The sequence below is a fragment of the Abramis brama genome (assembly GCF_963993115.1).
Source record: "Abramis brama genome assembly, chromosome: 6".
NCBI classification, from domain to species: domain Eukaryota; kingdom Metazoa; phylum Chordata; class Actinopteri; order Cypriniformes; family Leuciscidae; genus Abramis; species Abramis brama.
In genome coordinates this window covers 19,433,158-19,451,024 of record NC_139968.1, presented here as the reverse complement: position 1 = coordinate 19,451,024, position 17,867 = coordinate 19,433,158, and the positions used below count along the sequence as shown (strand labels likewise).

At 38.1% G+C, this 17,867-nt stretch overlaps 1 protein-coding gene across 1 annotated transcript; it reads right to left on the bottom strand.

Moving 5' to 3' along the window:
- Positions 1-898: 898 nt before the first annotated feature.
- Positions 899-17,100, bottom strand: ankrd24 (ankyrin repeat domain 24). Its single transcript, XM_084117578.1, has 22 exons — positions 16,784-17,100; positions 14,009-14,139; positions 13,814-13,902; positions 13,682-13,746; positions 13,544-13,601; positions 13,363-13,433; positions 13,099-13,205; positions 12,026-12,201; positions 11,531-11,553; positions 10,728-10,814; positions 9,787-9,915; positions 8,579-8,698; positions 8,204-8,354; positions 7,934-8,097; positions 6,736-6,902; positions 5,359-6,062; positions 4,935-5,272; positions 3,500-3,733; positions 3,227-3,403; positions 1,773-1,928; positions 1,263-1,328; positions 899-1,173 (listed from the first exon to the last, which is right to left on the bottom strand). Exons 1-22 carry the CDS (start codon positions 16,862-16,864, stop codon positions 1,102-1,104), a joined length of 3,366 nt encoding a protein of 1,121 aa, XP_083973704.1. The 5' UTR covers positions 16,865-17,100; the 3' UTR covers positions 899-1,101.
- Positions 17,101-17,867: the final 767 nt, after the last annotated feature.

The following is a 17,867-nucleotide window of genomic DNA, read 5'->3' as shown; positions in this document are numbered from 1 at the left end:
ACACAAACATTTCAAACACACGGGATTCCTGTGCCAGCTGGGAAACTGATATTGAGATGAATGGGAATGCTAACGGCTAGCTTCCTCCTTGCCAACAGCAAAAACCACTTACTTTACTTTCTCAGGATATTGTTTCTCTATGCTGTGTTCCTCTTAAAGCATTCTCAATAAAACTTAACAGGAAGGGAAAATTATAAGAAAATGTTTGGTTTATTTTTTAAAGGAACGGTACTACCCAAAAAAGATGTCATCCTTTAAGAGATGTGTCTCGTGCTCTCAAGGCTGCATTTATTTGATCAAATATACAGTAAAAATAATAGTAATAGAGTGAAAATATTTATTCCTGTGATGCAAAGCTGAATTTTTAACATCTTTACAACAGTCTTCAGTGTCACATGATCCTTCAGAAATTGAGAAACATTTCTTATTATCAGTGTTAAAAGTTGTGCTACGTAATATTTTTTGTAGAAACTGATACATTCTCTTCAGGATATTTCGATGAATAGAAAGTTAAAAAGAACAGCATTTATTTGAAATAGAAATCTTTCATAACATTATAAATGTCTTAACTTTCACTTTTGATTATTTTAATGCATCCTTGCTAAATAAAAGTATAATTTTTTTTTTTTTTTAAGTTACGGAAAAGAGCAGCTCGGACATTCTGCAAAGCATCTCTGTTTGTTTTAAACAGAAGAAAAATGATACTGGTTTGAATGAAGAGATAATGATCAAATTATAAATTTTTACTTGAAATAATCTTCTGATTGAAAAGGAAAAGAAACCTGTATTAACAGACGTGATCATCATAATGTTCTTTTTATCACAAAGTAACATCTGACAGTATTGTGAGAGGCCTGCAATTAAAGTGTCAACCGCAGAGTTGCAAAGAAAGACGAGCAGCGTTTCTCAGTGTTTATTGAAACGTGGTACAAAATTATCAGTGTTCTCCCTCATAAATCATCAGGTACAGGAAATAGAATCATCTCTGTCATGTTCCAAAACTACATCTTCTCATTCATAGTTTCAATGCCTCTCTGTGACGGTGCACAGTGCTGATACGCTTCGGCTCAAGGGTATGTATAGCTATTGGTTAAAAAGCAACTAATTTTGACCTTTATGTGTCATACGGAGGATTTGGAGCAAAAGCGCTTGAACTTCTTCATCCATCCGACCCTGTTAAGGTCAAAAACAGTTGCACAGATAAGCATAATATAAGACATCAGATGTTCCTGTAGAAGTAAGGTTGGGTTTATGAGTCTCACCTGTACAGCAGCTAATAGATGAGAACGATATATTGAAACGACAGCCTTGTGTTTGCGCTCCCAGTCCTGAGCACAAAAAAAAAAAGAAAAGACTTGGTCGTATTCACTTCTACAAAGTCTGGATTTAGTTTTTCATGCTTTAATGTTCATTATTTTTCACATATTTTTCATTGTTGCAGCACCTCTCTCCCCAGTCTGTCAGTAACGCTCTTTTTAGTTACAGTCTCTATGAAGCCCCACTTTCCAGAAAGCGCAGTGTGCTCTGATTGGTCGGCTGGACCAGTGTGCTGTGATTGGTCAATCACTTCGAGCTTGTTTTGGAAATGTCACACCCCTTTCAATAACCGTGAGTTTTAACATACTTAAGGCAACTCAACCAGGCCTCATCACTTTTTTTTGTGTGTGTATGCTTTGGGCGGGAATTATACAAATGAGGAATATTGTTATGTGTTCGTTCCCGAAAGAAAACTCAAAACTGATAAAGGGAGGATCACGTTATGCTTACGGTACCTGGAGTTGCTGTGTAAGTGTGGTCACACGGTTCTGCAGTGCCAGCTGTTGTCCAGGTGTCCCTGAGGATGGTGGAGATTGGGAACGTCCCAGCGGGGGACTCAAAGCCCCCAGAGCCTCTTTCAGACGAAACACCTCTTTAGACAAATCTGTGATCTAAGAAAGAGGAAAAAGAAAGAATCAAATCTCCATATCATGTTTTTTTGCATGCGTTGTGCATCTTGGTCATGTTTAGTAAAAGATGTCACTGAATGTTAGATAAAGGTATAAAAATATAAATGTTTTACGTAACATGGATTTGATTCGTAACTGCCCTCAAATTTGAATCTTTCTGCATAAGAACGATGACCATATTAGCTTCCATACTAACCCACGATGATGTTCTGTTTATTATAAGCAGTTATGTCGTCTGCTGCTTTAAATGCTCAAGCTCTTTAAAGTCTGGTTGATTCTGATTGGCTTTCAATGTTTTTATCGTTCAGCGGCTGGAAAAACGTTCTGAAAGCGATTCCAACAATATCGTTCCTCTGCAGCGTTATTGTAATAGTTTGGTGTGGACCTATTCTCATAGAATAAAAATGATTATTATAACTGTTTAGTTATAGTTATTGTCCTTTGTGTGAACAGGCTTATAGGGGCGAAAAAAGGCGATATAGTCAATTAATCTTACACAAACCTTTTAGTTCAAAAACTTCATTTGTGACTCATTTGCTCAATTAATTCATTCAAACACACTAATTCATTCAGGAATGAAACTCTCTATAAGTGAGTCATTGAATCATTTACTTAACCGATTCGTTCAATACGAATGATTTATTCAGTGCCACCACTGCTGTGTGTGTGTGTGTGTGTGTGTGTGTGTGTGTGTGTGTGGTCTAGGTAAACCCTACGTTATGAGGACATTTTTTGGTCCCCATGAGGAAAACGGCTTATAAATCAGACTAAATGATGTTTTTTGAAAATATAAAAATGCAGAAAGTTTTCTGTGATGGGTAGGTTTAGGTTAGGGGATAGAATACACAGTTTGTACAGTATAAAAATCATTATGTCTATGGAAAGTCCCCATAAAACATGAAAACACATTGTGTGTGAGTTGCCCTTTTTCATTGGCAGAGCAAAAACAGACAATGGCAGTATTGTGTCTAAAATGTATTTACTCAATATTAACTTATTATTTTTGTGCCATTGGTCTGGTCTTTTGGTGCAATTTGCGTACCTGATTGGTGGAGGTTTTTTTTTTTTGCTGAATCATGGGAAATATAGTCTTTCACCAGGAATTCTACTGTTGAACAGGATTATTAAAAAAAGTATAAGTTGAAATAATGTGGGCTGATGGCTTCAACGAAAGCATATACCATCGATTAATCTTGTAGCTCACAGTAGGTCTGTCTTTAATGGAATATAAATTATCGTTAAAACTCAATTCCCTTATGGAGACTCTTCCTCCCTCACACCTTGCGGTCTTTCTCTTTGACGAGCCCCTGCGAGTGCTGGATGTCCTGGTGCAGCTGTTGGATGTGGGTGGACTCAGCCTGAAGATCCGCCAGCTGCTTTTTAACCGTCTCCAGCTGAGATTCAGCCACCTGACGCTCGCTCTTATTAAATAAAGCATCCCGCTGCACCTGGAACACCTGCGGAGGGACACTTTTTTTAAGATATGTGCAAATAGGTGGAGTGGAAACTGTCATAAACAACATCAAGGACAACAAACACACACACATACACACCTCAATGCAGGTCTTCTCATGTTTGCGTGCTAGATCAGCTAACTGGGCTGTCAGTGTGTTGATCTCAGCCTGTAGGGAGAGTCTCTGGGCCTCGTGGTCTTCTTTGGACACCAGTCCCTGTTCTGAAGCTTTCTGTGATCGCAGCTCTTTCAATTCGGTCTCTCTCTCACTCAGAGAATCCTGCGCCGCTGTCGCACTCTGCCGACTCTCCTCTAGAGAGCGCTCTAGCTCTGCCTGAAGTGAGGAAGAATCAAGCTTAGTGTACCATAGTATACTCTTAAAAAGAAATGTTCCAAAAGGGGAACATGCCATAGAAGAGAGAACAGAGAACAGTTCTTAAAAGAACCATTTTCTTTCTTAAGTGTGAAGAACATTTTAATAATCTAAAGAACCTTTTTCCACAGTAAAGAAACTTTTGTGCAATGAATAGTTCTTCATGGAACCACATTGCCAATAAAACCTCTGTTTTTAAGATTTAAGAAAGCTAGTTTATTACTCCCTGAATACTAAAACTGTATTTATTTCATAAATGTTATGTTTTTCTGCCACATGTCCTCATGTTGCATGCGAGTGCCATTAAAGGCTCACTGAAGTGCAGCTTTGTATGATGTGTTGAAAGTAATTTCCACTGAAACAGGAAGCTAAGGCGGGACATTTTGAATGGCCCCTCCCCCCTTTCAAATAGCCAATAGCGTTTAGTTTACCTCACAGACTGCAAGTCACTTGACAGCACCATGATTCAATAGTAGAGGTGTGAATAAATTTTTGCCATTTCATTCTTAACCAATGTACAGTTGGAAAACGGAATAAAACTTGAGCGTTTGAGCAATTGAAAACACATTTCCAACCCATATTGTTCTGTGACGTGTCACCGTTCGATTTGGCCAGGTGGTATTTATAGCATAGGGGATGGGAGTTGCGGGACGTTTTAGATTCTAGAGAGCATTTGATTGGACAGAAGATGTGATGAGAAGCTGAAATCCGCGGTGATGTCATAAAAATCCGTGATCCATTTTAGCAGAAGCGAGAAACTGTAGATTTGAACGCTTACATCTCCTAAATGCGAATTTTGTCATTGTTTTGGAACACACCAGCTTATTCATAACCTTAAGGCTAACATATTCATACTAAAAGCTAAAAAACTTTAATTTTGATTTCAAGGGGCCTTTAAAATATATTCTTATAATTAAAACAGTTATTTATAAAAATCATGGCAGTATTTACCACATTGGATTACCACACTGGAAGTATTCACTAAGGAAGTAGGTATATTTGGAGTCAGGGATAGCCATTTTCATTTTAGTAGCTTTGAGAAATCTACTTTACATAAGCGAATCAATTCTTTTGTGAATCATTTGAAGTGCATAATTAAAAAGAGCCGATTTCCAAAGAACAATTTGTTTGCAAATGGAATATAGCATCTTATGTAACTCACCTTGACTTTATCATGTTCTTCCTTACTAACTGAGTCTTTTTGCAGCGCCTGCAGTTCGGCTTGCAGCCTGGCGAGCTCGGTTTGAGCATGCTCACGCAGCGCCCTCTCTGCTTGCAGCTCTTTCTCAGTTTGAGCTAACTGCTGGGCGACTGCGGACAGCGCCTCCTGGTGTTTCACAAGTGGTATTGCATCTCTCAGTTGTAGTACATCATGAGCCCGGCTCTCTCTCTCGGCACACAGGCTGTCCAGAGCTTGTGCTGCCTCTTGCCTCGCAACTTCCAGCTCCTCCTGTATCGCCTCCAAGGTCCGTCCCCCCGGCGAGAGATGCAGGGAGTGCTCTGATTGGTCGAAAATTAGTTATATTTAAAGGCTGGAATCAAATGGTTATTTCCAAGAGTCTCGGAGGGACAACAGGTGCACTCACCAGATGCAATGGAAACCTCTGAGCTCTCAGACGGGTCCTCGTCGTCCTCATTTTCGTCTGTGTGGGAAGGGGGGCGGAGCCTTTCCAGCTCCAGCAAGGCCTGGTTGAGTCGTGTAGCCACGTCGGCTCGTTCTTGAGCTATCTGGTTAAGCTGAAGACCCAAAGTGACCTGAACCTCCTCAAACCGAACTCGAGGGACGCTATCCTTCAACTCCCTCTCAAGTTCTTCCACCTGTTTCTGCAACCCGTTCACCGGCGCTCCCTCGCCCTCCTTACACCCAGCCGTTTTGCTTTGCTCCAGGGCTTTTTCCAAGTCTTCCACCTGGTTTTTGAGGCTCACAACCGTCTCGTTCTCCTCTTCTCCCTCTTTCCCTTTCCTTCTATCCTGCAGATCTGCCTCAAGTTCCTTTACCCTCTCTTTCAGCTGTTGGATGTTGTCATTGTCACCTTCACTAAGCCTCTCCCCATCTTTCTTTTTTCTGGATAGCTCCGCCTCCAGCTCCTGCACCCTCGCTTTCAGCTGCTGGGTCTCCAAATTTGCCCCTTTCTCGGGGGCCTCAGAGCCCCGTTCAGGCTTTGCTCCTGCGTCCTCCACGGAGTAGACCCCTAGAAGCATCTGTTCTTTGAGTTCCTCTAGCTCTGCCTGGGCTTGGGCCAGCTGTTCCTTCATTGCGTTTTGATGTTTCTCCTCTTTCTCTTCAGATCTGAGAAGAAAAGCAAACATTTCAATTACTTGACAGGATTCATAAGTGCATGAGTGGTGGATATTAGTTTAGTGCAAGTTCCAATATCTACCAACAACATCCTTGTCAATGGTCAATGTTCTCTTTACAAATGTATATATTTTTTGTTAATTTTGAGTAAATATTGTATAAAATAAGCGGTCACTTAAATTCAGCAATTTTGTTTTTAAATTTGTTTTGTTTGTCATAGGGAACTATAACTAGAATAATAACAAAGTGCAGTAAACTGTAAAACTAATTGCACTATGAACCAGTGTGTTTATGATATATTTGTTTAAGATTTTGATAATGCATTTAAAATCATATAATAACAAACACCAGTTTGCAGAATCAAGCAGCAGTTCTTGGACAGGCAAAATAACTGGAAGCGAATGACAACGAAAGCCTTGCAAATTCAAGTTACAAAAATAAGGTGGATAACATCCAGTAAAGAAACAAGAACATATTAATGACATTGCACATGAGAACTCCTCTAAAAATTACATCTTCCGAGTGAAAATGAACACATTGAATAGATGTCTTGGCGACACGTACAGTATGTGCTATTAGTGAATCAATCACCTGAATCGGAAATAATCTGAATCATATCAAGAAAAAGATTGACATTAGCCTGATTTCATTTTAACTACATTACCCAGGATCCTCTGCAATGCTTGAGGCTTCAGTTGAAGCCTGGGTTCTGGAGTATTTCTCCTGTAGTTCCTCAAACTCTTTCCTCAGAGATTCATATTGAGCCGTCGGAACAAAATCTGGACCCGAGCTCTGCATATCCGTGTCATCCTTCTCAAACATCTCCAGCATCTGCAATGCAAATGTTTTATAGATTTCTCTTTAAAGACAGCACATGTAGTTGCCATATGTTTGCCTCAGCCATTACCCTCATAGTGTTCTTTGATCTGTTTGTTTAACCCTGGACTTCAGTGAAATACAACAACCCAGTTTTTGAGAACTCTTGCAAACATTGATTTATGTCAAACATGCAGTTATAAGTATTCAATTTGCTACGAACAATTTCGACTTAGCTCATTTGCATGAGAAAACATGAGCATGCTGCACGTTCCCCAAACATTTCCCACAAGGGCTTTGTAAGTGGAATGTCGTATCAGTGCTTAGCATTACACGCCATGCTATTTTTACCAGAATATGCTACAGTACCACACAGATCTGATTAGTGCTATTATAATGTCAGCTGTCTTTTAGCTTTATAAATAAACTCTCTGTATCTTTAGACCATGAAACATGTGATTAAAATTGGGAGGCATGTGTCAACATGTAACGCCATCTCTATTTGCTTTGATCTGAATATCAAGAAATCTGTCTAAAGTAAAAATTTATTTTATTCTTATGAAAATAAGGCACATTTTAGATTTTTTTTTGCATCGCGACCTTTTTATGTTACAGTTAAGCACATTTCCCACTTATACTTTAATGCAAAAAAAATCTAATTTTCGTTGTTTTTCAATGTAAAAAAAAATAACATTGAGAATCACCATTGAGAATAATAATACAAGAAGTAAAAAGTCTAGGTATATTACTATAATATGCAATTCACCACATTATATGCTGTAAACAATATGTTAAAATATGCTGATTCAAAGTGAATATATGAGCTATATATCCAGCATCAGATTAACTGTGATGCTTTAAGAAGCAAGTCAGATGTAGTATGTGGTTAGCGCATATATGTCTGTTTTTATCTTGTACATCTGAACAACCTTGCTAAAAATATCTAAACACAAACAATGAGGTCAGTGTTCTGTGTGTGTGTGTGTGCATGCCTGTGATTTTAATGCTTTGTCTGCATGTGAGTGTTTAAAGGAAAGAGGCTCCACCTGCACTTTGAGAACCAGGTCGACATTCTGGGAGGTCAGTTCCTCCACTTTTCTACGAAGCTGCTCCACCATGGCAGGATTCCCCTGAGAGGCGCCCTCGTCCCGGTCCGCCGGCGAATCAGCATCTAGTCCTCGTGATTGCCTAGACAGCAACTTCTCTGCTCCTGATGACATACATATAAAAATTTTCAAATAATGTCCACTTATCAGAGTCTTTCCAACCAAACTGATGTTCATTGATCTTGATGTCAGGAAGTGTTCTTGGCTCACCAGGGAAGTCCAGCATGTCATCTGAGTCCTCGGCGTCTTCCGAGTCACAGGTCACGCCGCTCACCCGAGCCTTTCTCAACTCCTCCAGCTCGGCCAGCAGCCGGTCACGCTCTGCCTCAGCCTCGCTGAGACGCTCTCTCAGAGAGTTTAGCTGAAAAACAATTGTCATTCAATAAAATCATTCAAATCTAGGTTGCAAAAATGGCAAACATCATATGTTTTGATTTACTGGTGAGGACTCCTGCGGTTGACAATCAAAATTTTCTGAAGGTAAAGCATCCCCTTTAACTGAAATGTGACTTTTCAAGAGTTTCAATTCTCATTTTGTTCCCTGTCAGTGCTAATAAGTGTATTATAGTTAAAGAAGTGCAGTACCTCCTCCAGGGCAGTGGTGGCGCTACTCTGCTGCTGCTCCAGAACTTTAATTTTCTGCAGTAGGCGACCTCTCTCCAGTCTGAGCTTACGGATCTCTTCAAAGACCTCCTCATCCTCCGTCTGACACACAAACACACATTGCAACATAGTCACATGGAAAACTGCATATGTGATTATTCCAAATTACGAAATGTGTACGTTATTATAATCAGCTACCTTTTCTTACCTAGGCTTGGCTTGCTTGTCTATTTTTTTTTTCTAATAACAAAAAAGTTACATTTACACAAAAAAAGGCCCTTTACCACCACACATCAAATGAATAAGCTTCAGGATGAAGGAAATGTAAATTCACGCCTGTACAGTAGAGGGTGTAGCTCAAACAAACCTTTTAGCTGTGCTGCCATTCTGGATTGCTATGGAAGCTTGTTTCCGCCACAGAATAAAACATTTTAAAAGATAATTGCGACTTTTTGTCTCACAATTATGAGTTTACATCTCGCAATTGTGACTTTATTTCTCACAATTATGAGTTTACATCTCGCAATTCTGACTTTATTTCTCAGAATTGCGAGATATAAAGTCAGAAATGCGTGATACAATCTCGCAATTGCGTGTTATAAAGTCAGAATAAGTCTCAGTCTTGCGAGATGTAAACTCAAGGTGTAAAACCGAAGGTCAGCAGCAAAGGCATTGGATAATAATAAAGTGAGATTATATACATAAAGTATATTTTGTTTAATTTAACATATTTAATTATTACAGGTTTGTGTAATATTCAGAGTTTGCATTTCAATGTTTTTATTCATTTTGAGGAACACTGAATCTGTTTTTGTGCAAGTGAGATGAGTAAATATCTGCTCACATTTAGTCTAGAACTACAATAACCATCATGTTTACACAAAACGCCTCTGCACTTACTCTCAATTTCTCTCAACATAGAGACAGGAGAGCTGTCAGTCAATAAATGGGAGAACAAAGTAACTTGCGTTAATTATTTGAAAAGTAACTTTTTTGTTGTAAAAGTAATGTGTTACTTTACTCGTTACTTGAATAAAGTAATCTGATTACATAACTCGCGTATCTTGTAATGCGTTACCCCCAACACTGATTATAATGTACTGTAACTGCTGACTATGGGTTATGTTGGAACAATCAGGGCTACAATTCATTAAAAGCTTTTAAAAGTTTTGACATTCGTTGCCACTCACAAGGTTCTCAGATGGGGGACGTTGGGTCCTGGGGGCGGGAGAAGGTGGAGAAGGGCTCTGGGATTCAGGTGATTGTGTGGGGTCAGGGGGAGGTGGCACACTTGAGGCGTCTGAGGAAGGGGGCGGGCCCTGCAAAATTATTATGCATAAGCCATGCATATGTAAGTGAAAACAATGGGTGCCATTCAATAACCATGTTTATGAAACTAGGGCCCTATGATTTCAGTAATGCAGAAAATGCAGACTGAATCACAGAATAGAGTCATAAAAATTGAATTTACAGTATATTTAAATTTAGCCATTAAATAAAATTTCAAAAAACAGAATTAAACAGATTTCATTGAACCCTGCGTATGCACAAATTTGTGCATGAAATCTATGTACGAATGTTTTCACACAAAAAAATCATGATCATCAATAACTTTCAAATTGTCGGGAAAGCCCTCATATGGAGATGGTCTAGGCGTATTTTATGCAAATCACTAACCTTTGGCATGCGCTTATTTAGAATATTCCAAAGTCATTAACATTAGAATGAGGTTAAGTACTAATTCATCTGCGTACAAACGGGTTATGAATAAGCCAGACATTTTGTTTGCGAAAAGTTCTCCTGTGTGCATAAATATGAATAATCCATGAAATTATTAACTAATGAAACCCACTGTCATGCATTTAAAGGAATAGTTCACGCAAAATGAAAAGTCCATGCTGTTATGGTGTTTATTTGTCCTTTTCAAACTTTACAGTACCTTCATTGTTGGAATAGAGCAGTGTCAACATTTATTAAAACATCTAATTTTATATTCCACAGAAGAAGAAAAGACAGGGTGAGTAAATGATGACAGACTTTTTGGGTGAACTATCCCTTAAAGACAAATGAAAAAAAAAAAGCTTTCCTTTTTTAGCAATGTTTCACGGGATCCATGAATCCCATGTTGTACCTGAGCGGGAGATTTAGGAGGAGGAGGGGCTTTCCTCTTGCGGGGTGTGGTTCCGCTAGATGGGGGATTGGGAGTAGGAGGAGCCTGCTGGTGTGGGGGCGGGGTTTCAGGATGCACAGGTTAGAAAGCAAAGCAAGTAGCAGCAGTGTTAGTCAGATTTGTAACATACACTTCTGTCTTCACAACGTCAATGAGTTCTTAAAGGTGAAATGCATTCTTTTGTGATGTTAAAGTGAAAATTGGTTTAAATACTTATCTACCTATCCCAACATGCTGAGACAACTATATGAGGTGTGGTGAGGTCACATTAGCAAAATTTTGTAGTGTAGTAATACAATAGTGTAGTGATGTATAAAGCACAGCTCACACAGAAGTCATTCATGAATTCACCTGACCAACTAAAAACCATTGCAAAATATGTGTGGAAAAGTAATTTGCCCTCAAACAGAATTCAAGATTGCATGGATTCCTATTAAAATAACTGGATTTCGGCCACAAAAATTTGCAAAACAATGATAAATGTAAATGCATCTTAAGCCAGAAGTTTAGGCAAGAAATTGGCAATTCATTCTGGTGCCACAAGGGGCGCAAAAGTGACACACTTCACCTTTAAATCGAGCAGTTTAGATACTGCACTTACCCTACTCTAAGTTGAATTACAACAATATTTGTGAAACATTTGTATTTTACAGCAGCATAATGCATCCCTGACTGTCCTTGAAGGTTTTCTGTGGTGTAGTTATTTGTATGCATGTGATAAAGTGTTGGAATTTTTTCTTTTAAATGCCATTAGTAAGTATTACCTCCTCATTCGAACCCTCAGCAGCTGGGAATACACAGGACAGAAATAAGAAACAGATAGCAATGCGGTGAGACTTACACACACCACTCCAAAAACACATTGTAAACCACGTTCAAACACATAACTATATATATCCCGTTCCACCACATGTTCACTGTTGCAGTAAAAAAGAGGCAACATGAAAGCAGACAGGCAGCGCATTTATCACTCTGTCAGGTGGTACGACCACAGGGGCCCTTTATTAACACTGGGATCCATTTCCATCTCAGTCCGACATATGTTTCCAATCAGCCTTTGTAACTCGAGTTGGCAAACTTCTCTATGTTTTCATCCATTGACCCAACGTAACATCTGCTTTTTAGTCTCTCCTCTCAGATTACAAGCGTATCCAAGTGGAGATGGGGCCAAACATCAGAGGCGAGGGGATGAAGAACCACCAGGCTCCAGATGGCCCCTCTCTCTGAGGAATTAAAGGTGAGGGCGATATGTGTGTTACCTGCGGTCACGCCTTCGTTCTGCAGAAGCTGGGTTATATTGTGGTTGCCGGCAGTGATGCTGTAGTGGGCGGAGTTATGTCCCAGGGCGTCGGTTAGGTGTGGGTTAGCTCCGCCCTTCAGTAACATCTCTACCGTCTCCATGCTGTCACTCTCGCAGGCCAACATCAACGCTGATCTGCCTCGAAACACATGATACCACACAGGACAATAGAGTGCATTAGTGCACGGGTTCCGGAAGTATATTTTCCATTCATTTCTCCCATAGGGATTTCAAAAAAGTCTTCATTAATGGGAGGGTTCAGCCAGAAATGCAAATTCTGTCATCATTTACTCTCCATCATGTTGTTCAAAACCTGTATGAATTTCTTAGTTCTGCTGAACACAAAAGAATATATTCTGAAGAATGTTGGTAACCAAACAGTTCCACTTCCATTGATGTCAATGGGGCCCAATAACAGTTTGGTTACCCATTTCATTTCTGGGTGAACTATCCCTTTAAAGTGTTTTAAGCCATGAACCAAGCCAACCAGCAACAAGGTGAATCATAACATTACAAACATTGATTTGAAAATTTAAAGAATTGGACAAAAATATAAAAGGTACAAGGAAAGAACTACAATACCATGAAGCATTGCGAACAGCATAATCGAAATAAAAACTACCCAAAAGGACTAAAAAAAACATTTTCATTTTATTTATTTTTAGGGTTTTTTTGTGGTATTTTCGTTTTGGTAAATTGTGCCTGTGGGTGAAATTAATAATACAATAATTACATATAAAATACACGTCTGGTGGCTTTTCACTGTAGTAAAAGTGATGTGATGTGATGTGTGACGGTTCGATACGCTGATGTCATTTATGTTATAATTTTTACATTGTGATTTAAACCAGCATTACTTTAGTAATATTTATATTCTATTTCAGCATATTTCAATAAAAAAACTAAACAATTTATAGTAGTTTTAGTTAAAAATACTGATTGAAACCATGCAGTATTTTGTTCTTTTTGAAAATAAAATAAAATTTTAAAGATCCTTCAAATTTTATACCAGCTGTTTAAAGCATATCCAACCTGCCCTGGTTATCCTGTATATTAGGATTGGCTCCTCGTTCCAAAAGAAAGGCACACAGCTCAACTCTGCTCATCTGGGCCCCCAGGATCAGTGGAGTTGACCCATCCTAAGAGAAAACAGGAAGTTCAACCCTTTAGAACTACTGTACTCAACATTTGGTGGATACGTCAATGCATACACTAATAAAAAGTATATCTTGAATGTCACTTCAGATACAAAAGTAAATGACCTTTTCACATAGTGTTTTGTTCAAATGGACTTACTCCATCTTGAGCGTCAAGGTGGGCTTTAAAGTCCCACAGAATCTCAGTGCAGGACAAGCAGCCACTTACAGCTGCACAGAAACAAATACGTAATGAACCATAAACAGCTTCCTATTACGCACAAATATGACGTTTTGTATAATGTTCATATGTTTGAATATATTAGAAGCGTTTTTGTTACCGGCATGGTGAAGGGAAGTCCTCCCGAAACTGTCCGTGGAGTCGACAGGAATCCTCTCCTACAGGACGAACATTACAACTGTACATCAATATTAGCTCTATTTTTCTTGGACTATGGGATTGTGTTCAAGACTCCTACCTGAAGAAGTCTCTTTAGACAATCTGACTGTCCATTTTTAGCAGCAAGATGGAGAGCATTAAAACCTACAGAGAGAATCTCATTGAAATCTTTCAATACTTCCATTAGTAAAACTAGTCGAGTGAATCGTACCTGTGCCGTCTGTTACGTTGATGTCCACCCCATGAGAGAGGATGACCTCTAGACAATCCAACCGACCTCGAGATGCACAAAGATGGAACCTGTGAACAATGTCTTTGTGTTGATGTGTTTTTTTACAAGAATATGCCACTAAAGTGAGGCCAACGTATGGTTTAACATCTGAGTTGAAATCAAAAGTTCTCTCACGCTGATTTGCCCTCCGTGTCCAGTTTGGACGGGTAGAGACCTTTCTTCACCAGCAGCGTGGCTACTTTTTCTGGATCATTCTGTTCAACAGCCTGCAACAATCTATCATCGGTCTTACTCCAGTCCTGACTCTAGAAACACAGAGACACAAACTCACAAATATACACATCATTTATAATAACACATTTAATTAACCATCAGCATCTCCAATTTACTGAAAAAAATACAAACAATTTTAATTATATATGACTTTACCATCTGTGACCCAAACCTACTGCATAATCTTTTAAACACATAAACTATATAAAAAGTATAAATTCGGAAACAATTGTCTAACTTTTCAAATAGTAAAAAAAAAATATATATTTTTAAAACAAGATAAATTCACTTTAATAAATTCAAAATATTAAGGTATTTTCAGAGAATATATCTTGAATTTTATTTTATTCCACTGGCAAACAAAAAATTCTCTTGTTTTAAGTATAAAAAAGTGCTGTCAAATCGATTAATCACTATTAATCGCATCTAACAGAAAGTTTTTGTTTATATAATATATGTGCGTATATACTGTATATTTTATATATATAAATTTATTCATTCTATATATATATAGAATGTGTGTGTGTGTACACCTACACACACACACACACACACATATATACACGTATATATGTGTGTGTGTGTGTGTGTGTGTGTGTGTGGGGGGGGGGGGGGGGGGTGGGGGGGGGGCATTTATATATATATACATAAATGGGTGTGTGTACACCCACACACACACACACACACACACACACACATATACGTGTATAGAATATATATATAAATATAATAATATATATGCACATATATAAACAAAAAAGTTTCTGCTAGATGCGATTAATCGATTTGACAGCACTAGTAAAAACAACTAAATTGTGTTAGATTTGTAATTGAAACAGAAAAAAACTTTTATCCAATAGGGTAAGAAAATACACTTGAATTCAATATATATGAATGGTCTCCAGTCATTTCAGTAGATTAATAATAGCTGATTTAATTTACATGGAGCGAGACCCCTCACGGAGGCCGCCATTTTGAGATCACATGACCAGCAGAATAATGCTGCATTCATGCCATGTCGTAAATACCATAGTCTCGAGCTGACAAAGAAGTTTACGTATGTAACGTTCTATATATCCGAATAACACTCTATTCGGAGCTGTTCACATTCTCGGACTGGGAATTATGCTTTTCTATGGCAACGCGATCAATGGCGAAATTAATCTCCAGTGGTCAGGTGGTACAAGTAGGAGCTCAGAAAATTCGAAAAAGTTTAAATCTCGTAATTAAAGTAATTACAACATGGCGTGAATGCGCCTCAACTCTCTTTATAAATGAAGCAGGGCTGACTGTGAATTGCACATTTCAAAAATGCCATCGGCTGTGATTCCGCCTCACCACCAATAAGACCAAAACCATTTGCATCTTACAGCGCAACATGCGTCAACCAATTTTTTTTAAACATTTTTAATTACCATTTATATTAACTGAGCCTCGCACATGAAATGCGGAAAAAATAGATATTATGGAACAATGAATGTAGTTCCACTACTGCTAGTTACTTCATAGCCACGTTTTATTAATTTGTTCATTCGTTTTAGTTAAATCACGACCACATTGTATAAATTCGTTCTCTGGTTTTAGATAAATCACGACCATTGTTGTACTAATTTGTTCTATTGTTTTAGTGAAATCGTGACCACATTGTACAAATTTGTTCCCTCCTTTTAATTAACTCTCCAGTTCTGTTCAGTCAGTTTTTACTTCATCGAAATGGTAAGAAACTTGGTGGAGATTTTGGCACTTGCTATGTGAACACAAAAAAAAATGATTCGACATGATTCGAAAAGGTTCTGGGTCAAAAATGACTGCATTGGAAATTAATGGGAGACAAATTGTCTACTAGACAAATCTAGTGGAAAGGTTTGGTACTGCACCCAAACAAAATCTTACTAAAAACTCATTTTTTGAGATATCAACCTCAAATGTGGAGCACAACTTGTTTAGATTTATAGCTTTGATTTTCTCACAGTTTTAGAGTAAAACATGTTTTGGAAAATATATAGGCTATTTCATATATAATTTAAAAATAGTATTTTTGTGCATTTTTCATAATAACAAACTTAAACTTCTATAACTTTTTTTTGTTTCACTTTTTTCATATCAAGATAATCTGCTAAGTGTCTTTTTTCAAAAGAGACCAAACTAATGTCTGTGCTCCACAGCATTCAAGATTTATGACAGTTTAAGTTGGACTTTTTTTTTTTTTTTAGGTCTATGAGACCTTTCACAGGTAATAAACTGATCATAACTATTTGATAAATATAATTTAGTCCAATAAAATCCCCTAAAAATACACATAATTAAATAAAAAACATTATCAAACTATAATATAGTGCATTCATTTCATTGAAATAAAAATAATCTATCATCAGAGGGAGGCATTGTAATCATGTTGTACCAATTTCATTCGACTCATTCTAGTTGCATCGCGCCACATTGTGCAGATTTATTCCTGTTTTAGTTCATTTGTGACACCCTCATTTTCATTAAATCAAAATATTTCAACATGGCCACATTTTAACTAAAAACAAGGGAATATATTCATAAATCATAGGGACACGATATCTTTTTTGCTTCTCAAGTACATTCATCTTGTTGAAACGAAAAAATGAAACGATTAAGAAATATTGTTGCAATGCAGTCTCCTGTTTCCGTGTGTATGGCTGTACGTACCGTAATGACACCATAACACATGCAGAAGCGTTTCATTGGGCTAAAGACGACATGAGGATCCATAGAGCTCAGAGGACGCATGAAACCTCTTTCCACGAGCCATCCACACTATGTGCTCTCAACAACCACCCTGAATACTTCCACAAAAAAGTTCAAGTGAACTCAACCTGAACATTCTGCCAAAGCTGTCTCAAAAGAGCCAAGGTTAAGACTTAATATCTGATCTGTCGGTAACAACACGAAGGAATATGCAACTCTGATTATATATCCGATTGCTGAAATCTGATTTGTCGAGTGCAACTCTTGCTATGCCGTCCTGTTCTGCTGTCTGCGGAGATATACGACACACACTGCAGTCACTGCCTGGCACGCACACACCTCTCTGTCCCAGTGTCCTTCTTTTTTACTCTCCATCCCAATTCTGTCTAACTTCTCTCTCCTTGTAATTTACTGTTCAGGCTAACCGTTCTCTGGTCCCAAAGCTACTGTATTAGCATCAGGGGGTGAGAGCTCAGCAAACACCAGAGAGAAATACGCAGTCAGCAATCAGACTGAACAGAGGTATATAAATAAACAGTCTAGTGCACACTAGTGTATCACTTTCATGCTGACTCAGTCTGATTAAGTCATTTCCTGTGATGATGTGATACTGTAGAATAACAGTTTTGTGTTTTTTAGTCAGTGTCCAAAATAGTTTTAGCAAAAACAGGCATATTGATGCATTTTCTCTTTATAATTATTGATGACTCATCTTTTTCACACAAAGGTGTAGCAATATTTTTGTCTAATCAAATGCTCTCTAGAATGATGTTGGCTTTTCTCTGAACTTCCCTTTTAAGAGAAGCCATTATTTTGCGACATCTTCTCCAGCAAAGTCTCCAGCATGAAAGTCAATATAAAATAGTGTTCACAAGCCATTTTACTTCTGTAATGTGACATATTTTGAGTTAAAAATGAAAATTAACATAAAAAAATAAAATGTAGGCCAGGATTTTAACCATCAAGATTTGATTGGACCATTACTTTACATGATCATAATGCAGAAAAGCGTATTATCATTCAGTGTTGTAATTGTTTACTAAAA